We start from the raw sequence: 21,218 nt of genomic DNA, 5'->3' as shown, positions 1-21,218 counted from the left end.
CCTCTCCCCTCGGTGCAGGGTTCTTTTTTGTGGAGAAAAAGGATAAGTCATTGAGGCCTTGCATAGACTATCGGGCGCTGAACCAGATCACGGTCAGGAACAAGTATCCCCTTCCGCTTTCGTCCTCTGTTTTCGAGTCTCTGCAGGGTGCTGCCATTTTTAGTAAACTTGACCTCCGCAACGCCTACCACCTGGTGCGTATTCGGGAAGGTAATGAGTGGAAGACGGCCTTTAACACCCCCCTCGGGGTATTTCGAATACTTGGTGATGCCCTTTGGGCTGACCAACGCCCCCGCAGTCTTCCACGTCCTACGCGATTTCCTGTACCGTTTCGTGTTTGTTTATTTGGACGACATATTGATTTTTTCCCGGTCCCCTGAGCAGCACGTCATTCACGTCTGGTGGGTCCTGTCTCGCCTGTTGGAGAACAGGTCATTCATCAAGGCTGAGAAATGCGAGTTCCACACGAATTCCATCGCCTTCCTCGGCTTTGTCATCCAGCCAGGACGAATTAGGGCTGACCCCGAAAAGATCCGTACCGTTACTGAGTGGCCTGTTCCTTCCTGCCGTAAGGCTTTGCAATGCTTCCTAGGATTCGCAAACATTTATAGGAGGTTCATCCGCGACTACAGCAGGGTAGCGGCCCCCCTAACTCGCTTGACCTCCACCAAAGTCCCCTTCTCCTGGCCCCTGGAAGCTCAGGCCGCCTTTGACCGTCTCAAGGTTCTGTTCACCTCTGCTCCCGTTCTTTCTCAACCAGATCCCTCGAAGCAATTCCTTGTGGAGGTTGACCCCTCTTCTTGTGGAGTTGGAGCGGTCCTTTCCCAACGCTCTAGTCCGGACAACAAGTTTCATCCCTGTGCATTCTTCTCCAATCGGCTCACCCCCTCGGAGGTTAATTACGATGTAGGTAATCGCGAGCTCCTGGCAGTCAAACTCGCCCTGGAAGAGTGGAGGCACTGGCTGGAGGGAGCAAGACAGCCTTTTGTGGTCTGGACGGATCATAAAAATCTTTCTTATGTCCAGACAGCAAAACGGCTGAACTCCCGCCAAGCCAGATGGGCTCTATTCTTTAGTCGTTTCGACTTTACCCTGACTTACCGCCCAGGCTCCCGCAACACCAAACCTGACGCGCTCTCGCGCCAGTTCATTTCCGAGGACACTCCACCCTCCGACGACTCCATCTTGCCTCCCAAATGCGTCCTAGCCGGTGTCACCTGGGATATCCAGGAAGCTATTAAAGAAGCCCTAGAACAGGAACCCGACCCTGGAGATGGGCCTTCCAACCGCCTGTTTGTCCCGACTGCTGTATGACCGGCTGTCCTCAGATGGGGCCACTGCTCCAATTTCGCCAGCCATCCTGGAGCTAATCGCACTGAGTCCCTCCTTAAGCGTCATTTCTGGTGGCCTTCCCTGGAAGCAGACACCAGGCAGTTTGTGGCTGCCTGCACCACCTGCGCCCGCAGTAAGTCCTCCCATACACCCCCCGCGGGTCTGCTCCAGCCTCTTTCTGTCCCTGGACGTCCCTGGTCTCACATCGCCCTGGATTTCATCACTGGCCTTCCGGAGTCTCAGGGAATGACGACCATTTTGACGGTAGTGGACCGTTTCTCCAAGGCGGTTCGGCTGGTAGCCTTACCCAAGCTCCCTTCAGCCCTTGAAATGGCTCAGCTCTTATTTGACCAGGTCTTCAAGATCCACGATATTCCCCCTGGACATTGTATCCGACCGGGGTCCTCAATTCGTGTCCCAGGTCTGGCGCGCTTTTTGTAAAGCCCTGGGAGCCACAGTCAGCCTCTCGTCCGGTTTCCACCCCCAATCCAACGGGCAAGCGGAAAGAGCTAACCAGGAGGTGGAAGCCGCCGTGCGTTGTATGTCGGCCAACAGCTCCTCCCTCTGGAGCACCCACCTCGCCTGGGCCGAATATGCCCATAATACCCTCACCTGCTCTGCCACCGGCCGGTCCCCGTTTGAGGCCTCCCTTGGCTACCAGCCACCACTATTCTCTGAACAAGAGGCAGAGGTGGCAGTTCCCTCAGTTGAGCACCACTTACGGCGCTGCAGGAAGATCTGGAGGTCCGTACGAGCTATCCTGCTTAAGTCCCAGACCGTCACCCAGCGTTCGGCCAACCGCCACAGAAAACCCAGTCCACAGTATCTCCCGGGCCAGTCTGTTTGGTTGTCCTCCAGAAACATACCCCTACACTCTGAGTCCAGGAAGCTGGCGCCTCGTTTTATTGGACCTTATACCGTCCAAAGGATCATTAACCCCACTGCTGTCCGGCTCAAGTTGCCCAAACATATGCGGATTCATCCTACTTTCCACGTCTCGCAGTTGAAACCGGTCAAACAGTCCAATCTCTCATCACCCTTCCTCCTGTGGTTACTGTCAGCCTCCAAGCCCCAAGCGCCGCATCAAGTACCCTTACTTTCGCCCTCATTCCCTGGTTCTCTGTCTGGACTGTGGTTCTAAATAAACCGTTTAAACTCTGCTTCTGTGTCTGTGGTTGTGTTTGCATTGTGGTTCCTAATCCAAACTTATTTAACAGTTACACATTGTACAGACTAAATGATATTAAATTTAGATTGTGTGACTTATTACTTATCACTGCCATGTATTTACATATTTCACATTTAGTTTAATGCTCTGTATCACAGTTTAAATACTATTAAATTAGATTTATAAATGTTACATAGATGCTGAAATACAGTAGTGTTCAAAAAAATAGCAGTGGTTTTTAAAAAGTGAATAAAGCACAAAATCAATATAATAACTTTTATCTCCATGAATGCAAATGCACTGAAAATACTACACTTTCAATTCTAAATCAAAACATTAACAAAATTTAGCCAGTTTGTGTTAATCCTTTACATAAAGTTAAGAAAAATGTATATTAGGCTGTTCAAAATAATAGCAGTGCCAGCATTTTTCTTTAAAAACTCAAAAAATGTATCTATAAACTGAAAAAAAATGTTTGAGGTTTCACTTTACTTTAAATTACTGAACTAATATTTAGTGGCATAACAATTGTTTCCGAGATCTGTGTTGCATGGAGTCAACCAACTTCTGGCACCTCTGAACAGGTATTCCAGTCCAGGATGATTAGACTATATGCCACAGTTCTTCTGCAATTTTGGGTTTTGCCTCAAAAAAACGCGCTTCAGATATCAGCCCACAAGTTCTCTATGGGATTGAAGTCAGGGGATTGGGCTGGCCACTCTATTACCTCAATCTTGTTTGTCTGTAACCAAGATGTTTTGGGTCATTGTCATGTTGAAACACCCATTTAAGGACATTTCTTCTTCGACATAGGGCAACATGATCTCCCCAAGTATTCTGATATATTTAAACTGATCCATGATCCCTCGTATGTGATAAACAGGTGTAACACCATGGTATGAAAAACATCCCCATATCATCATTTTGTACCACCATGCTTTACTGTCTTCACAGTGTACTTTGGCTTGAATTCAGTGCTCGGGGGTCGTCTGACATACTGTCTACGGCCACTAGACCCAAAAAAAACAATTTTGCTTTCACCAGTCCACAAAATGTTGAGCCATTTCTCTTTGGACCAGTCAATGTGTTCCTTGGCAAATATTAACCCATTCAGGACATTTCTTTTTCTTAACAACGGGACTTTGCAAAGAGTTCTTGCTGGTAAATTGGCTTCACTTAATCATCTTCTGTACTCACTGGTAACTTCAGATGTTCCTTGATCTTTCTGGAGGTGATCACTGGCTGAACCTTTGCCATTTTGGCTATTCTTCGATCCATTCTTCCTTCTGCGTCTTTCAGGTTTTGGTTGTCACTTCAAGGCATTTGAGATCATTTTCGCTGATCAGCCTATAATTTGCTGCACTTCTCTGTATGTTTTTCCCTCTACAATCAACTTTTTAATCAAAGTACGCTGTTCATCAGAACAATGTCTGGAACAACCCATTTTACCCAGTATTCAAAAGAAAATGTGCTATAACCAAGCTGTGCAACATTTGCCACCCTCCTACATTAAATAAGGGCCAAAATTGACACCCGTTCCTCTGAATGAATGACTTCACCAACTGAAATCCTCACTGCTATTATTTTGAACAAGCCACTTTTAATCAATGCCTCGATTACTCAGAATGAGCGGCATGCATGTCCTAATTGTTGGGTTTGTTTTGTTTTCATTACTCTACTACACTTTCAAGTAAATTTTTTGCTATGTAGAAATAGCATTTCAACTAAAAACAGTGATTTATCAAGTTAATGGTGTTGGACTGCTATTTTTTTGAACACCGCTGTATATGTCAAATCCAAAGGCTGTGTATCGCTATTAAAACCTCATCACACTATTTACTGTTTTAATAAAATGTGGTTTAAATGTTGTTTGTGGGTAATGATTGTCAAATATTCATACACCTTTTATTTAATACATCATTCTTGTTTGATTTTAAAAAGGTCAATCATTAGATTCAGCAGTTATTGAATAGCAAATGAATGGTTTTTGCTGCCAGTGATCAATTTTGAGACGATCCCTAACTTCACACAAACAGCAAACATTGAATATCCAGCGTCAAATGATCCTGATCTCGGTGCATATAAGTCTAAAATGTGAATCTACTCCTCAGCAATAATATTACTTTTACAGATGGACAAGTTACTTGTGCCATTGACAAAAAAAAAAACACATCTAGTATAAATCTGGCTTCATACTTTACAGGAAGTAACATGAAACATAAATCCAGCTTTAGAAGTATTTATGCACATGAAATATCTCCAAAGTGGTTTAACAATAAAAGGTCCGTTAAACCGTTTCTGGTTGTGAAGTTTTAATGATATTTGTCTGACAGTCTGTATTTACATAAATGAGCGGTTTAAAAAGTGCTGAGAAACGGCAGAGTAAACGATCCGCGTTTACGAGTTTGAGTACACTTGAGTAATCCTCCTCATGTTCTTCTCCAGGCAGAATCTCAACATCTCTAGTAGCTTTAAACTTCTTCATTACAGGCCAGCTAATAAATCAAGCTAATGCAGGCTTTTCTAAAACAACCCTCATAGACCCTCACTCTGTTTTAGAGGTATCAGTAACCTGATGGACTCATCAATCTCATTACTTCAGTACTGATGTATAGAAGAAGAAGATGAAGGTCCATCAGCACTTCAGTATGGGTCTAAGGGTGTTGATCTTGTACAGGAAATTATGTCATAAGAGGAGCACACAGTTATACAGAAAGCATGTTTACAGATTTGAACAGTAAGAAGCTAAACCATGTAGAATCCCAGTGTGAAGAGTAGATGGTGTTTATCTTCACTGCTCTTTATCTTCTTACAATTCAATGTGTATTAGAATCAGAAGCTGTAGAAAAAATCAGACACGATCAGATGTTTCAGTCACCTTTCAGACTCAACTCAACCAGTACAAAAACCAGCACACACACACACACCAGCTGGAACAATGATAGAACATTTTACATGATTCATTGTTCACTGAAGAACCCTGATACAGATGAAGTTCTGCTAATAAGCAGTTCTGATTCCACAATAAGACAGACATACCACTGCATGTGTGTGTAATGTTTGAATGTGTATGTAATGCGTGTGTGTTTAAGCAACAGTAAGTTACCTTAGTTTCTTCAGGTTACATTGTGGATCCATTTGTAGATCTTTGAGCAGTTTTACTCCTGATTCTTCTGGATGATTGTTGTTCAGTCGCAGTTCTCTCAGACATGATGATGGATTTGATTTCAGAGCTGAAGCCAGAGCAGTAAAACCTTCATCTGTAATACTGCAGCTCCTCAACCTGCAGAAGAAAATCATTTAATAGAAATCATACATCATCTTCTCCCACCTCTTCCTCCATCTCCATTCAGATCCACAACCAGATAACATCACTGAGAAATCTTCAACATGTTAAACTCTTCTATTATATTAATGATAAAGTGTAAATAGTAGTAAAGATAGTAAATAGATAGTAAAATATCAAACTCCTACACACATCAATAACAGTTTCTGTATGAATGATCTTCTGTATCTACAGTGTGAATGTGAAGATCTTACCCCAGTATCTCCAGTTTACAGTGTGGATTCTCCAGTCCAGTAGAGAGCAGCTTCACTCCTGAATCCTTCAGTTCATTTTTATCCAGGTTCAGATCTTTCAGACTGGTGGAGTTTGAACTGAGAACTGAGGACAGAACTTCACAACTTTTCTCTGTTAGATCACAATTCCACAACCTGGAGAGAAATAATCAGATCAATCAGAGAAATGAAAGATGTCACCCTACACCAGTATGTGGAATCCAAGTAGCAGATCTGATAATATTACCCAGACTGCAGTGTAGATGAAAGTGAAAGCAGTTGAATTGATGATGCTGAATCAGCAACATGAGAGTAAAATGTGATTTCAGACTTAAAGTGGATTCCACATTTTTTCAGAGGTTTTTAGAGATCAAATGTGAAAGCTTCAGTAGATCAAACTATGACATCTACACACTCAAAACCAAAAACCCTCCTAAACACCAACCAATGGAACCTGGGATTTCAGTTCAAGTTTAATTAATGGTGCTTACGGTGGTGCAGCTAGTACTGCATCATGTGTAGTTAATGTGATGTGAACACTGAGTTTTGATGTAAACATGTTTTCCATTATGGCTGAACAATTCATTAAGGGTGAATATTACATAATAATCTTCAATTTGTATGTTCATTTTAACTGTAACACTTTTAAACAGCTACAATTAACACAAATATTAAAATGAATATATAAGCTTGACAGCCTCTATATTTTTTATCTTCCCACACAAACTACATGAACACGATCGATTCAGGTGAACAAGTTTGATCACAGCGAAACCTTCTGCCCGACATGCATTTAAAAGCAGCATCTGTCCCGGGTGTCTTTCCAACTTGTGCCTCTTTTTCCCCACTACGCCCCTGACCAGGATGAACTGGTTAGTGTTTGTTTGTTTGTTTATTAGGATTTTTAACATCATGGTTTACACATCTAACTGAACCACAATAACTGATGATTTCTGGTTAAAATCTCTCAGTCTCAGGATCCTGAACCAGCAGTAGATGTTTTCTGGTGCTCACGCTGCTGTGGAATTGATCACAGATGAATATAAACAGGTTACTAGCTTGTTGCTAAAGAACGTTGCTGTCGCATCTGTAAATATCACCAAATATAAAGCTAATCCTCACAAAGTAATTATATTCCTGTATAGAGAAACACTGAGAACACGAAAATAGCAGTTATGAGTTATTTTGTAATCACATTTTTCTTCATCCATGATAAATTCCTACAGCGAGTTCAACACCAGAAACTCAATTGCTGCTAGTTTAGATCTAATCTCAGGTAAATTAGTGAGCTACAGAAAAGAAACAATCATGACAGGATGTGATGAAGACTCCAAAGAGTCCCAAACAAACCATCTACCAAGGTTCTGCTTTTATTAAAATGATGCTTTAAAGTGAAACAGATCTTCTGTATCTACAGTGTGAAAGTGATGATCTTACTCCAGTATCTCCAGTTTACAGTGTGGATTCTCCAGTCCAGCAGAGAGCAGCTTCACCCCTGAATCCTTCAGTTTATTGTTATCCAGGTCCAGATGTTTCAGACTGGAGGAGTTTGAACTGAGAACTGAGGACAGAACTTCACAACTTTTCTCTGTTAGATTACAACCAGCCAACCTGGAGAGAAATAACAGATCAGTATTTTCTTTTTATTAATTACAAACACAAAACTGCAGTTTCAGCTCTTTATAATGTATAAAATGTTCACTCTATACTGTAGAGTCTAATATGGAGAAACACTTTACATTGTTTTATTTATTTATTTGTCAATCATTAATTTATTTAATAATTCTGAATCTTTCCACTGTTCACTGTATTTCAAACAACCAAATATATGTAATATTAAATAATTATTTTTTTTTTAAATGCCAGTTTACACTAACTGTGGCTCTGTGTTTGTGCATGAATTATAACAAAATAATTTTACTCCTGTAAAGAAAAGAAAGTAAAAGAAACCATCCTGCTAAGATGTGATGAGGTATGATGACTCTGAAGAGTTCTAAACAACGTCCACTTAATTCATTTTCTAGTTTAAATGATGCTTTTAATTAGAACAGATCTTCTGTATCTAGTGTGAAAGTGATGATCTTACCCCAGTATCTCCAGTTTACAGTGTGGATTCTCCAGTCCAGCAGAGAGCAGCTTCACTCCTGAATCCTTCAGTTTATTGTTATCCAGGTCCAGATGTTTCAGACTGGAGGAGTTTAAACTGAGAACTGAGGACAGAACTTCACAACTTTCCTCTGTTAGATTACAAACCCTCAAACTGGAGAGAAATAATCAGATCAGACTACATTGCAGATAAAAGTGAAAGCAGTTGAATTCATGAATCAACCAATAGCAGGACTGCTCTACTGTACTGATTTACAAAGAGGCGGAGCTTCACATCTCTACACAGTCCAAAATAGTGGAAGCTCTAACTATAGCCATGTAGCGACTGAGAATTAATACAATATTACTAACAGATTATAAATGACAACTTGATTTCCATCTCCATCCTAAAACATAGATGAGAGTGACTGTGTGTGTGTGTGTGTCAAAAGTGTATGTTCCTACGTCCTTGCAAGTGTTTTCAAGTAGCACTGGATCCACCATGGTCCTGATCAGTATGAAGTGGTTCAATCGTTTTATCTAAATTAAATTTACATTCTATAATTACTCACTATTTTTGTAAAAGTTTCACTCTCACTGCTATATTTCTGCACAGCACGACTGAACTAATAATTATCAGGAAGCTCTACATAGAAACTGCTGTCACTAACATTCAGGGTTAGAGGTACAAATAATTCTGCTCCTGCTTTCAGGTGAAATTCTACATTCTGTATAAAACTAGTGCACGAGTCTAAACATGTAAGCTAATTGGGTAGCACTGTCGCCTCACAGCAAGAAGGTCCTGGGTTCAATCCCCAGGTGGGTTGGCCCGGGTCCTTTCTGTGTGGAGTTTGCATGTTCTCCCCGTGTCTGCGTGGGTTTCCTCCGGGTGCTCCGGTTTCCTCCCACAGTCCAAAGACATGCAAGTGAGGTAAATTGGAGATGCCAAATTGTCCAGGACTGTGTTCGATATAACCTTGAGAAGTGATAAGCCTTGTGTGGTAAGTAACTACCGTTCCTGTCATGAATGTAACTGAAGTGTAAAACATGACGTTAAAATCCTAATAAACAAACAAAAACATGTAATTTACACGTAAACTGTAAACATGTAAAATGTAAACTGAGCTCTGTTTATTCCACGTCTGATTTATGATACTGTCCTATAGCAAAATGATCTAATTATTATTACAGTGTTTTCATCAGAGTAAAATTCATTCTTCTGAAAATAGAATTACACATCAGTCAGATCAATTCCCTCCATGCTAACATCCTCAGACCTCAGCAAAAGTAAACTAGTGTACTATACTGCTGCACCACCTGAGCGCACTGATCATGCTAACATAAGTGTCTTTATTTAAAAAGATTGTTTATTATTAATGTATTTCTCTCTTTATTACTGAACTTTATTACACCGTTTAGTCCTGATATTTTTGGAGCTCTGTGGTTGATAATTTTCACCATTTCACATCACATTTTATACTCAGTATAATTAGCAGAGTGCAAGTTAGTAGGTGGTGCAGAAACAGTTAACATTATTATTTAGGTTATTAGGGATGTAACGATGCACCACAACACAGTTAAAAATCGATTCAAATGTGTAACGATTCAAAACGGTTTACATGTGAAATGAATCAATATTCACTATAAACAGCAGAGGGCACTGGCGTTATTCTTCTCGCCTGGTTGACGTCACTACAGGATTGCCAGATTTGGGAATTTGCCAGCCAAATTTATTTATGTGAGGATACTTTCTTTATTTGTATTATTCATTTATTTATTTAATGTGGGATTTATTTCATTAAAGTTTTTTTTTACACAAAAAGGGAAATGTGCAGCATTGTTTTGCATAGTTTGTACCTACCTGAAAATTATTTTTAAAAAAAGAAATAATAAAAGGAAACTTTGTCATAATTTGTCTTCAATTTCATTTTGTTTAAAAAATCATATTGTGAACACAGTATCGTGAATTGCATCACATCGTGGGTAGAGTGTATCGTTACATCCCTACTCAGTATAATTAGCAGAGTGCAAGATCAGACAGCCACACTGTAGTTTTGCACCATCTCAGTTTTATACATTTAACTATTAGTGTTTCTGTGAGAAACTTATGAATCAAATGTTTATCAATAAATGACTCACTCAGCTCTTCTTGATTCTTTCACCACAGGCAGGAGCTTCAGAAGACATTCATGTGATGGATAATACGTCCTCAAATCAAACTCATCCAGCTCCTGATCTGAGTTCAGCAACACAAACACCAGAGCCGACCACTGAGCAGAGGAGAGTCCATCGTGATAAACATAACCTTTTCTGTTCAGGTATTTCTGGACTTCCTGCACTAGAGAATCATTGTTCAGTTCATTCAGACAGTGGAACAGATTGATGGATTTCTCTGGAGAGGGATTCTCACTGATCTTCTCCTTGATGTACCTGACTATTTCCTCTTTGTTGTAAGAGCTACTTCCTGTTTGTGACAGTAGGCCTCGTAAGAGAGTCTGATTGGACTCCAGTGAGAGACCCAGAAGGAAGCGGAGGAAAAGATCCAGGTGTCCATTCTTACTCTGTAAGGCCTTGTCCACTGCACTCTTTAGAAAGTCAGACATATTTGTATAATTTCTAAAGATGTTAAAGAATCTAGTGTTTTGCATCACCAGCACATTTCTGTTTTTGTTGATGAAGGTGAGAAATACATATAAAGCAGCCAGAAACTCCTGAACACTCAGGTGCACAAAGCTGAAGACCTGACCCAGGTGCAGTCCAGCCTCTTTTTTGAAGATTTGGGTGCAGACTCCTGAGTATACAGATGTGTTTTTGACATCGATGCCACACTCTGTCAGGTCTTCTTCATAGAAGATCAGGTTTCCTTTCTCCAGCTGTTGGAAGGCCAGTTCCCCCAGTGCCAGTATTGATTCTCTGGTCTGGTGTGGATCAGGGTCAGATTTCCCATGGTACTTTTGTTCCTTGTGTTTTATCTGAAAGATCAGAAAGTAAGTGAACATCTGAGTCAGAGTTTTGGGGATCTCTTTCCCCTCGGCTTTATCCAGAATTCTTTCTAGAACAGAGGCTGAGATCCAGCAGAAAACTGGAATGTGACACATGATGTAGAGGCTTCTTGATGACTTTATGTGAGTGATGATTTTACTAGCCAGGTTCTCATCAGTGACCCTCTTCCTGAAGTACTCCTCTTTCTGAGGGTCACTGAACCCTCGTACCTCTGTTACCTGGTCTACACACCCAGTAGGGATCTGATTGGCTGCTCCTGGTCTAGTGGTGATCCAGAGGTGAGCAGAGGAAAGCAGGTTTCCCTTGATGAGGTTTGTCATCAGCACATCCATTTTTACTGACTTTGTTACGTTACACAATCGCTCATTATTTTGAAAATCTAGAGGAAGTCGACACTCATCCAGACCATCAAAGATGAACAAAACTTTATAAGCATAACAGTCTAATGATGAAAGACCTTTGATTTCTGGGAAAAACTGATGAAGAAGTTCCATCAGACTAAGATTTTCCTGCTTCATCAAGTTCAGCTCTCTAAAAGGAAGTGGAAGTATGAAGATGACGTCCTGATTTGCTTTTTCTTCAGCCCAGTCCAGAATGAACTTCTGCACTGAGACTGTTTTTCCAATTCCAGCGATTCCTTTAGTCAGCACAGTTCTGTTGGACGTGTCTTTAAAGAGGTCGTTGCATTTGATGGGTTTCTCCTGTGTTGCTGGTCTCCTGGATGCCGCTTCAATCTGTCTGACCTCATGTTCATTATTGACGTCTCCACTCCAACCCTCTGTGATGTAGAGCTCTGTGTAGATCTCATTCAGAAGTGCTGAGCTTCCATGCTGGGAGATTCCTTCACTGATTCTTTTAAATTTCTCTCTCAGATTTGATTTGAGTTTTTTCTGATACACGGAGACTAATAGTTCTAATAAACAGAAGATTATGATCAATATTTTAATGTATGATGAATAAACACAGTATATAATTTAATATTGTATAAATATAAATAATAAAATATAAACTTCTATGATTATAATTAGCTTATTTGTAGAGATGTAGTGACCAATATCATAGTTAGAATTCTCATCTAATATCAAGTACCTGGTGCTCATAAAATGTTATATAATAGAATCTAATGACCAATTAAAAGCCTAGATGATTCTAGAACCACCAGAAGAAGTATTTAAGTCTCTTACTACTCTGCAGGGCGTTAGCGAGGTCTGTCTGGTTCATGATCTTCAGAACATTCAGTGTGATCTTTAGCGCCCCCTCTCTGAAACTACTCATATCTTTCACATCCTTCATCTCCTGCTCAGAGCAAGCTGGGTAATCTTCATGCAGTAGCTTTTTGAACTTGTGTAGCTCATTTTTTAACATGCTGATGACGTTGAGCTCCAGTTCCTGTTAATGTATTTAGAGGAAGAGTATGACCATATATTTTATTGAAAGTTGTTATTGTGATAACTGTAAGCTAATTGAAGCAAAGTGTAATAACACGTGTGTTTGCCACATTGTTTTATTTTTCTCTGAATTTTAAGTTCAGTAAATTAATTGTGACAGTAATTGTGTATTAAAATGTGCAAGTTTTAAACTGGAATTTCACCTCTGCGCAAACCAGTCACAACCATGAAAATGTGAAAGGTTGTATGTTTAATACTCCTAATTAGTCCCAATAACCAAAAAAGAACATTCAGGACTGTAGGAAGCAGAACAACATCTAGAATCAACATAAGCAAAAGATCAACAAAGAATCCCTCTCTGATAGGTACTGACTACATTGCCCAGAGTTCTGCAGACCCTCACGTGACAGTCACCTGTCCTTCTTCAGCCAATCGACCCTCACGTTCATCGTCACCGGAGTTTTGATTCGGAACACCTGTAACTGATTCACTGAATCCTATTTAAACTCTGTGAATTGTTTGGCATGTTGTGAAGTATTGCCGTTGTTTTTGTGTGCGTACCAAGCGTTTTGACTTATATTGATCGTCTTTACCGTGTATGACCCATTTTGCCTTTCGATTATTGTATTTGCTTGTGATTTTTGGTTTGTTGTCTGTTTATTGATATTCCGGTTTTGTATTCTGCCTGTTCATTTGACTTCGTGTTCATTTTGAATTGCCCTTCTGTTAATAACTTCCACTGTAGTAATTTCCGCGTGTGTCTGGTCCGTGTCTGTCGCATGACACGCTCACAGTTTTCATTTAACCAACGGCAAACTACATTAGCATCATTATTATTACACACACATACATACAAACCTTAAATATGGATTCCAACTGATCTCTGTAAGTAACATTTAATTTCTTCTTTTGTAATCTGTAAAAAGACAAATAAGCAATTGTGCAGCATTTCAGTTTTAATTATACAACACCAGTAAATTTAAAGAACAGTACTAAACACTAGCATGTTCCAACATGCTGTTTAATGGATTTAATCAGGAGGAACTGAAAGTAAAAGCAATACAACATAAGATTATACTGACCTCAGATCAGTAAAGCATCCTCCAGCTTTAAAGTTATGTGTAGGATCCATTGACCGGTCGCTCTTCATGGAGACACAGCTGGGTTCAGGTGAATCTGGTCTTGTACCCTCCATCACACTTGGGTACAAGCAAAACCAAACATAAATTAACTATATAAACAAGCACAAGGGAATGTTTCAGTTCAAAGAAACACTACCAAGGACATGGTACAGTAATCAATTAGCCTAACTAGCAGCTAGTTTTGTTTGTTTATTAGGATTTTAACATCATAATTTACACTGTTGGATCTTCTTGCTGTGAGGCGACAGTGCCGCCCGCTAGTTTAGTTATACAGAACAGAACTAAGTAATTGATTAGATGAGTGAGTTAATTGAGTTTTATCAGGAGGAACTGAAAGTACAAACATTAGAACATGAGATTATACTGACCTCAGATCAGTAGAACATCCTCCATCTTTAAATTGAAGTGGCGGTCCCATTGACTGGTCGCTCTTCATGGAGACACAGCTGGGTTCAGGTGAATCTGGTCTCGTTCCCTCCATCACACTGGGGTACAGGTAAAACCAAACATAAATAAATAAAAAAAGCACAGAGGCACCTGGATTTCTTACAGAGTGTACACAATATCAGAAGTAGAAAAAATATTTATTTGAAGGAGCAAATTCTAACCTTTCTCCGGTAATGTTTGAATGTTTGATGTAATCCTTCCATACATGTGTATTATTTTATATAATAATAAACTGTTACATTTTTATTTTATTGTTTCTGTTATTTTGTCCACCGCCTGCATGTATATATATATATATATATATATATATATATATATATATATATATATACAGTGTATCACAAAAGTGAGTACACCCCTCACATTTCTGCAAATATTTCATTATATATTTTCATGGGACAACACTATAGACATGAAACTTGGATATAACTTAGAGTAGTCAGTGTACAGCTTGTATAGCAGTGTAGATTTACTGTCTTCTGAAAATAACTCAACACACAGCCATTAATGTCTAAATAGCTGGCAACATAAGTGAGTACACCCCACAGTGAACATGTCCAAATTGTGCCCAAATGTGTCGTTGTCCCTCCCTGGTGGCATGTGTCAAGGTCCCAGGTGTAGAGAAATAGAATTGTTGCTCTCCACAAAGATGGCCTGGGCTATAAGAAGATTGCTAACACCCTGAAACTGAGCTACAGCATGGTGGCCAAGGTCATACAGCGGTTTTCCAGGACAGGTTCCACTCGGAACAGGCTTCGCCAGGGTCGACCAAAGAAGTTGAGTCCACGTGTTCGGCGTCATATCCAGAGGTTGGCTTTAAAAAATAGACACATGAGTGCTGCCAGCATTGCTGCAGAGGTTGAAGACGTGGGAGGTCAGCCTGTCAGTGCTCAGACCATACGCCGCACACTGCATCAACTCAGTCTGCATGGTCGTCATCCCAGAAGGAAGCTGACGCACAAGAAAGCCAGCAAACAGTTTGCTGAAAACAAGCAGTCCAAGAACATGGATTACTGGAATGCCCTGTGGTCTGACGAGACCAAGATAAACTTGTTTGGCTCAGATGGTGTCCAGCATGTGTGGCGGCGCCCTGGTGAGTATCAAGACAACTGTATCTTGCAATGGTAGTCAAGCATGGTGGTGGTAGCATCATGGTCTTGGGCTGCATGAGTGTTGCTGGCACTGGGGAGCTGCAGTTCATTGAGGGAAACATGAATTCCAACATGTACTGTGACATTCTGAAACAGAGCATGATCCCCTCCCTTCGAAAACTGGGCCTCATGGCAGTTTTCCAACAGGATAACGACCCCAAACACAACCTCCAAGATGACAACTGCCTTGCTGAGGAAGCTGAAGGTAAAGGTGATGGACTAAACCCAATTGAGCACCTGTGGCGCATCCTCAAGTGGAAGGTGGAGGAGTTCAAGGTGTCTAACATCCACCAGCTCCGTGATGTCATCATGGAGGAGTGGAAGAGGATTCCAGTAGCAACCTGTGCAGCTCTGGTGAATTCCATGCCCAGGAGGGTTAAGGCAGTGCTGGATAATAATGGTGGTCACACAAAATATTGACACTTTGGGCACAATTTGGACATGTTCACTGTGGGGTGTACTCACTTATGTTGCCAGCCATTTAGACATTAATGGCTGTGTGTTGAGTTATTTTCAGAAGACAGTAAATCTACACTGCTATACAAGTTGTACACTGACTACTCTAAGTTATATCCAAGTTTTATTTCTATAGTGTTGTCCCATGAAAAGATATAATAAAATATTTGCAGAAATGTGAGGGGTGTACTCACTTTTGTGATACACTGTATATATATATATATATATATATACGAGCGCGCTGACGTCACAACATCTGTGTAAAGCTACATTTTAGTAACCAGACGAAAACAAAGAAGCAGTTTTCAGAAATCTCTTCATCCTGTTTTCATTTATCGTGTGTTTGCGAGTTCGTGTAAATTAGAGAAAAACACAGAAGAGAAAAAAGTGTAAAAAATATTCGTGTTGGTATGGACAGAGTCTAAATAACGATGTTAAATGTGACATGAAACACAAATTATTAACATTCACATAGTTTTACATTTAGATACTCACCGCGATTATCTCGAAAACACCTTTACCTTTCTCTGCTCAACACTAAATGATCTCACTTTCACTTTAACCGAATAGAGTTCTATGCCGCATTCAACTGCTCCTCAAAATCTCTCACTTTCTGAGTTCAAAGTCGCGAGTACAATGGGAATGTAAACCGGAGGCGATTTTAATTTTTTTTAACAGTTAGACAAACAAAATTAGACAGTAATCAAAATTATATTTTTCTTCTGTGTGAATGATAAGACTTAACAGTCTTCATGCGTTACTACTAAAGAAAAGAAATACAATCGTATTCAATTCAAACAACAATTTGTCTACCTGTGAATGCTGCACTATTTTCTTACCACAGCCCAAACGCAGGGATTCTCATTCCGCTACGAGTTCTGTCAGAATATCTATTTTTAACTTCCTGCAAAATGTTAAGTTGACAGTAATTGTGTGTTAAATACGTGCAGTAAATATGTGCAAAATAAGAAACGTTAAGATCTATGTAAAATATTTAATTTACATAATCAGTTTCAGAATTATCAGACCTTTTTAATTAAAACTGCAGTGTTTGATATGAATACTGTCTCGGTTACGCATAACCATATTTTACTCTGTCTGTACTTCACAACAACCATACAACTACACTACACCCATACTTCAGTGAAAACATACTTCACTACAAGCATAATTTAGTACAACTATATTCACATGAACTGTTTTGCAGATTAACAAATACTATTTTTTACAAGCAATCCAGGAAGAACAAAACAGCTCTGATAGATCAGACTATGCAGACTAAGATCAGCAAGCTGTGTTAGCAATCTAATAAAAAACAACTATTATGCAGTATGACATGCTTGATAAAGTGTTGGTAAATATACTTAAATTAATTTAACACAACTCATTTATTTTAGTTTTTTGCAAGTCACAACATTCATATTTATATTATTTTTAATAATCACTTTATTAATTAAAAGGAAAAAAGTGATCCACTAATACAAGACAAATAGCAAGTTATATTTATATATACACTATATTGCCAGAAGTATTCGCTCGCCTGCCTTCACACACATATGAACTTGAGTGACGTCCCATTCTTAATCCATAGGGTTTAATATTATGTCGGCCCATCCTTTGCAGCTATAACAGCTTCAACTCTTCTGGAAAGGCTTTCCACAAGGTGTGTTCATGGGAATTGTGTGTGTTCATGGGAATTTTTGAACGTTCTTCCAGAAGCTCATTTGTGAGGTCAGACACTGATGTTGGACAAGAAGGCCTGGCTCACAGTCTCCGCTCTAATTCATCTCAAAGGTGTTCTGTCGGGTTGAGGCCAGTCAAGTTCTTCCACACCAAACTCACTCATCCATGTCTTTATAGAACAGGGGTGGGCAATTAAATTTTCCAAGGGGCCACATAAGAAACTGTAACTGTTGTGGAGGGCCGGACCAATAAGGTGAACTTAATTCTGCTCAATATTAATTTAATCTCTTTATAAAAAGCAGTAAATTGTAAAAGTCCTTGTTGCTTTTGCAGTTTAGTTAGTGAAGCTTCAGGTGTGATGCTCCGCATCATTCATGTTGTTGTATTTCTCTGTTTAGTACCGTAACAGCGATTTAGAGCCTAAATTGTGATCCTTAAACAGCATTACATCTGACTTCAGTAAATAAATACTTCAGAAGTTCATGTTTTGTTAAAAACTTGACCATCAATCACACTCAGTTCTGTTTGCCGACATATTACGGTTAAGCCCGATACACTCGCACACACGTAAATCGAAACTTGCGGAAATTTAAAGACACAGCGCTCCCGTCAAAACAGTCATGTTATATTGCATGTGCGATGTACTGTACATTTATTTACGTCTGATTTTTAATTGAACGGACCTCATCCGCATCCGTTATAATACCACTGACAGTCGACTGTGGAATATTTAGTAGCAAGGAAATTTCACGACTGGACTTGTTGCACAGGTGGCATCCTATTACACTACCATGCTGGAATTCACTGAGCTCCTTAGAGCAACCCATTCTTTTACTAATGTTTGTAGAGGCAGTCTGCATGCCTAGGTGCTTGGTTTTATACACCTGTGGCCATAAAAGTGATTGGAACACCTGAATTCAATTTTTTGGATGGGTGAGTGAATACTTTTGGCAATATAGTGTATGTAGGTCCTTTCTTTGATGCCACTGAGAACTCAACATCCATTTTTCTTGAAAACAAGGCAAAATGTCTACCCATATGACTATAGCAAATACTTACACTCTCGGTCGAAGCAGTCCTGAGTCTAAGTGGCTAAATTTATTACAACAGCATGACATTTTTTCATGCAGTGCTGTCTGTCTGCTCGAACAGCACGCACATCCTGCCTTGCCCAAAGGGACTGGGATTTCTCTGGGTTTCCCTGAATCTTTTGACACTATTATGTATGGTGGATGGTTTAAAAACACATGTTTAATACAAGCGATTTCATTACCAATTACCAATTTGCCTGCTTTGTGTGTAATTTATCAGAAAGGTTTATCTTTTTTTTGCATTTTCTTCCCATTTTTCCTCCTGATTTAGCACATCCAATTTGTCTTCCGCTGCTGACAAATTTGCATCTAAGGAGAGCACGTCGTTGCCCACGCCTTCTTTACACGTGTACAGCCCTCCTCTTCTCATCTGCGCAAATTTTAGACCATACAAAAATACAATCAAGTTGGTATGAAACACATTTGAAGGTAGAACTGGACAAAAAGGTATGTAAGTGATATTCAGTGTTTTATGAAGGTAAATTTTTTTGATTTGTTGTAAATTAATTATCATAATCAATAATCCCATTATATACTGAAATTTGTATTTTTCATGTTTCTTAATTGTTTTTATAAGAATCCTGTTCCTCTAGGTGAAACGATTAACCAGTGCTGTATGGATTACAGTTAACACCACGTCCTGAAACCTGTAGTGTTAACAGTAATCCATACAGTACTGGCTAATCTGTAGTCTGTGGATTTAGAATTTTACTTAATATGATGATATGATAAGACTTCCTTACAGTGTGTCACAAATTCAGCCCCTCTGTTCCTTGAATCACTCCTGGAGAGTGCCTATGTGCCACGCCCCTCTCTCCGCCCATTTTATGATTGGTCTCCAGCTAATTACACACAGCTGAACTTGTTTAATCTGGTTTGCCTGTAAGTTTAGCCTGTTTAGCTCTGTTTAGCCTTTGTTTGTTCCTTTCTTAGTGTAAATGTTCATGCTTTGTTTTGGCTTCTGTTTTGGCTTCACAGTTACTAAGTTATGTTCATAGTAAATTAGTCTAAGTTAAAGTGTGCGGGTCACCTCTACTGGACTTCTGAAACGGTGCTATTGGCCAAAGCAATATTTTCAGTACTATGATCCAGATTTGGTGGTGCTGGTGGTTCTTCACGAGTCATACTGCAAATCTTCTCAAGGGAGGAAAGTCAACATCAAGCTCCATACTCCGCGTTGTAGAGCTGATCTGGGCAGAGGAGAGGTAGAACTGCTCCGTCTGCTGAGACCAGTCAAAAGCTCCAATGTGAGGTAACCTTGCTGACTCCAGAGGACTGCTCCAAGAGGAAGACTCAATTCTTGTTATTCTCCATCAAAGGACTTGGTTTTGCCGTTTCTTTTAACAACATATCTCTATTATTGATTGATATCAAACATTGCAATTAGGCCCGTTTCCTGATTCTCACCAAAGTGTTTCAGTTATAAGTCTTAGTATTGATTTAGCATTTACACCTTTATTTTACTTTTCTTATTGTTCAATTGTTTATTCCCCTCTTAATAACTGTTTTATGCTAGGATTTAAACTTTAATAAACATTATAATTCTTTTTCTAACCTTTTTCTAACCAGGAGCGAAAAATTGTTGACTCAAAGAACTTTACCCCTACAGAGCAGGACTGATTTACCCTTAATTTGGTTTTTCTGAAATTTACCAAAACTTAAATAAGAATAAACTAAATTCCAGTGTTGTCCATGATTTATTTAAAAAGTTATTAATTATATAATTAACGGCTAACACCTTTTTCCCAAAGCTTAATACTACACATAGGTCGTTTGTCTCGACTTGTTCTAACCTTGTCTTTTGTAATCCTGTCATGTCTTGTTATAATTAAATACTGTTATACATCTCTGCGTGTGTCCCCACACCCTCTTGTCTCGTCATAACCCATACCATTACACAGTTATTAAAACTATTTGTTTAATCAATGTATTAAAGCAAAACAAAAAGATTTGACACAGATCAGTAATAATTTTCATCATTATTTTAACTGAGAAATAAATTTACTCACCTCATGACTTTCCTCAGCTTCTCGGAGAGATTCATTTTAGCGCTTAAGCTTCTTCCTACAGATTGAAGCTTTTAAGCTGCTCACGTAGAGAAACACTGAAGCACAACAGAATTCTTCTTTATGAAGTGTAGATTCATAACATTCACACTACATCTGTACATTCAGTTTCTTACTGTGATTTTCTCCTGAACAACTTTATTTTCCTCTTTTCAGTAAACAGCACTGCAACTTTCTCTTTCACTCAAACCGGATTGTACTGGTTTATTCTGCAGAGAAGGAGGAGGGCGGAGCTACAGTATAGGTACACACCTGAATGAAAGTTATTCAAGTTTTTACACCAAATGCCCTTTCCTGACCCTCCTTATTTATCTGGGATAGGGTAAGACATAGTCAGTTATGTCTGTGCTGACACTCAACTGACTTACAGCACCGTGGAGATTATCTTAGTCACAGCCTTGTGTAGCACAAAATCTAGTGGCTTTTGCTTTTTAATGTGGCAAGGTTATGTATGTAATTGCACAGGCATTATAGATGTTATGTCAGCAGGTCAGGTGACACCATTTTTATGAATATAAATAAATAAGTTGTTGCCACTACTTAGTAGGTAAAATACAGTGTTTACATCATGTTAATGAGTTTACAGTCAGCGGTCTAGTAACTGGAGGGTCCCTGTTTCAAGCACAACCACTGTAAGGTTGTGACTGT

The 21,218-nt window shown here is 39.5% G+C and overlaps 1 protein-coding gene across 1 annotated transcript; it reads right to left on the bottom strand.

Annotated features, from left to right (window-relative positions):
• Window positions 1-4,445: 4,445 nt before the first annotated feature.
• On the bottom strand, window positions 4,446-20,548 carry LOC134328454 (NLR family CARD domain-containing protein 3-like). The gene is made up of 11 exons (XM_063009548.1): window positions 20,514-20,548; window positions 19,632-19,779; window positions 14,045-14,133; window positions 13,393-13,450; window positions 12,331-12,535; window positions 10,283-12,059; window positions 8,145-8,318; window positions 7,496-7,669; window positions 6,041-6,214; window positions 5,607-5,783; window positions 4,446-5,339 (listed from the first exon to the last, which is right to left on the bottom strand). The coding sequence occupies exons 1-11, from the start codon at window positions 20,546-20,548 to the stop codon at window positions 5,333-5,335; spliced, it is 3,018 nt and encodes a 1,005-aa protein (XP_062865618.1). The 3' UTR covers window positions 4,446-5,332.
• Window positions 20,549-21,218: the final 670 nt, after the last annotated feature.

The sequence above is a fragment of the Trichomycterus rosablanca genome, chromosome 15, assembly GCF_030014385.1.
Source record: "Trichomycterus rosablanca isolate fTriRos1 chromosome 15, fTriRos1.hap1, whole genome shotgun sequence".
Classification (NCBI taxonomy): Eukaryota; Metazoa; Chordata; class Actinopteri; order Siluriformes; family Trichomycteridae; genus Trichomycterus; species Trichomycterus rosablanca.
This window is presented reverse-complemented; position numbering and strand designations above follow the sequence as displayed.

What these genes read in the sequence shown, in the direction of transcription:
- LOC134328454 (XM_063009548.1), bottom strand. Translation starts at nt 20,548, where the DNA reads ATGAATCTCTCCGAGAAGCTGAGGAAAGTCATGAG. An exon ending in GGATGTTCTACTGATCTGAG is followed by an intron (nt 13,451 to 14,044) that starts GTCAGTATAATC and finishes GTCTTTTTACAG; the next exon opens with ATTACAAAAGAAGAAATTAA. An exon ending in AGTTGGAATCCATATTTAAG is followed by an intron (nt 12,536 to 13,392) that starts GTTTGTATGTAT and finishes ATACATTAACAG; the next exon opens with GAACTGGAGCTCAACGTCAT.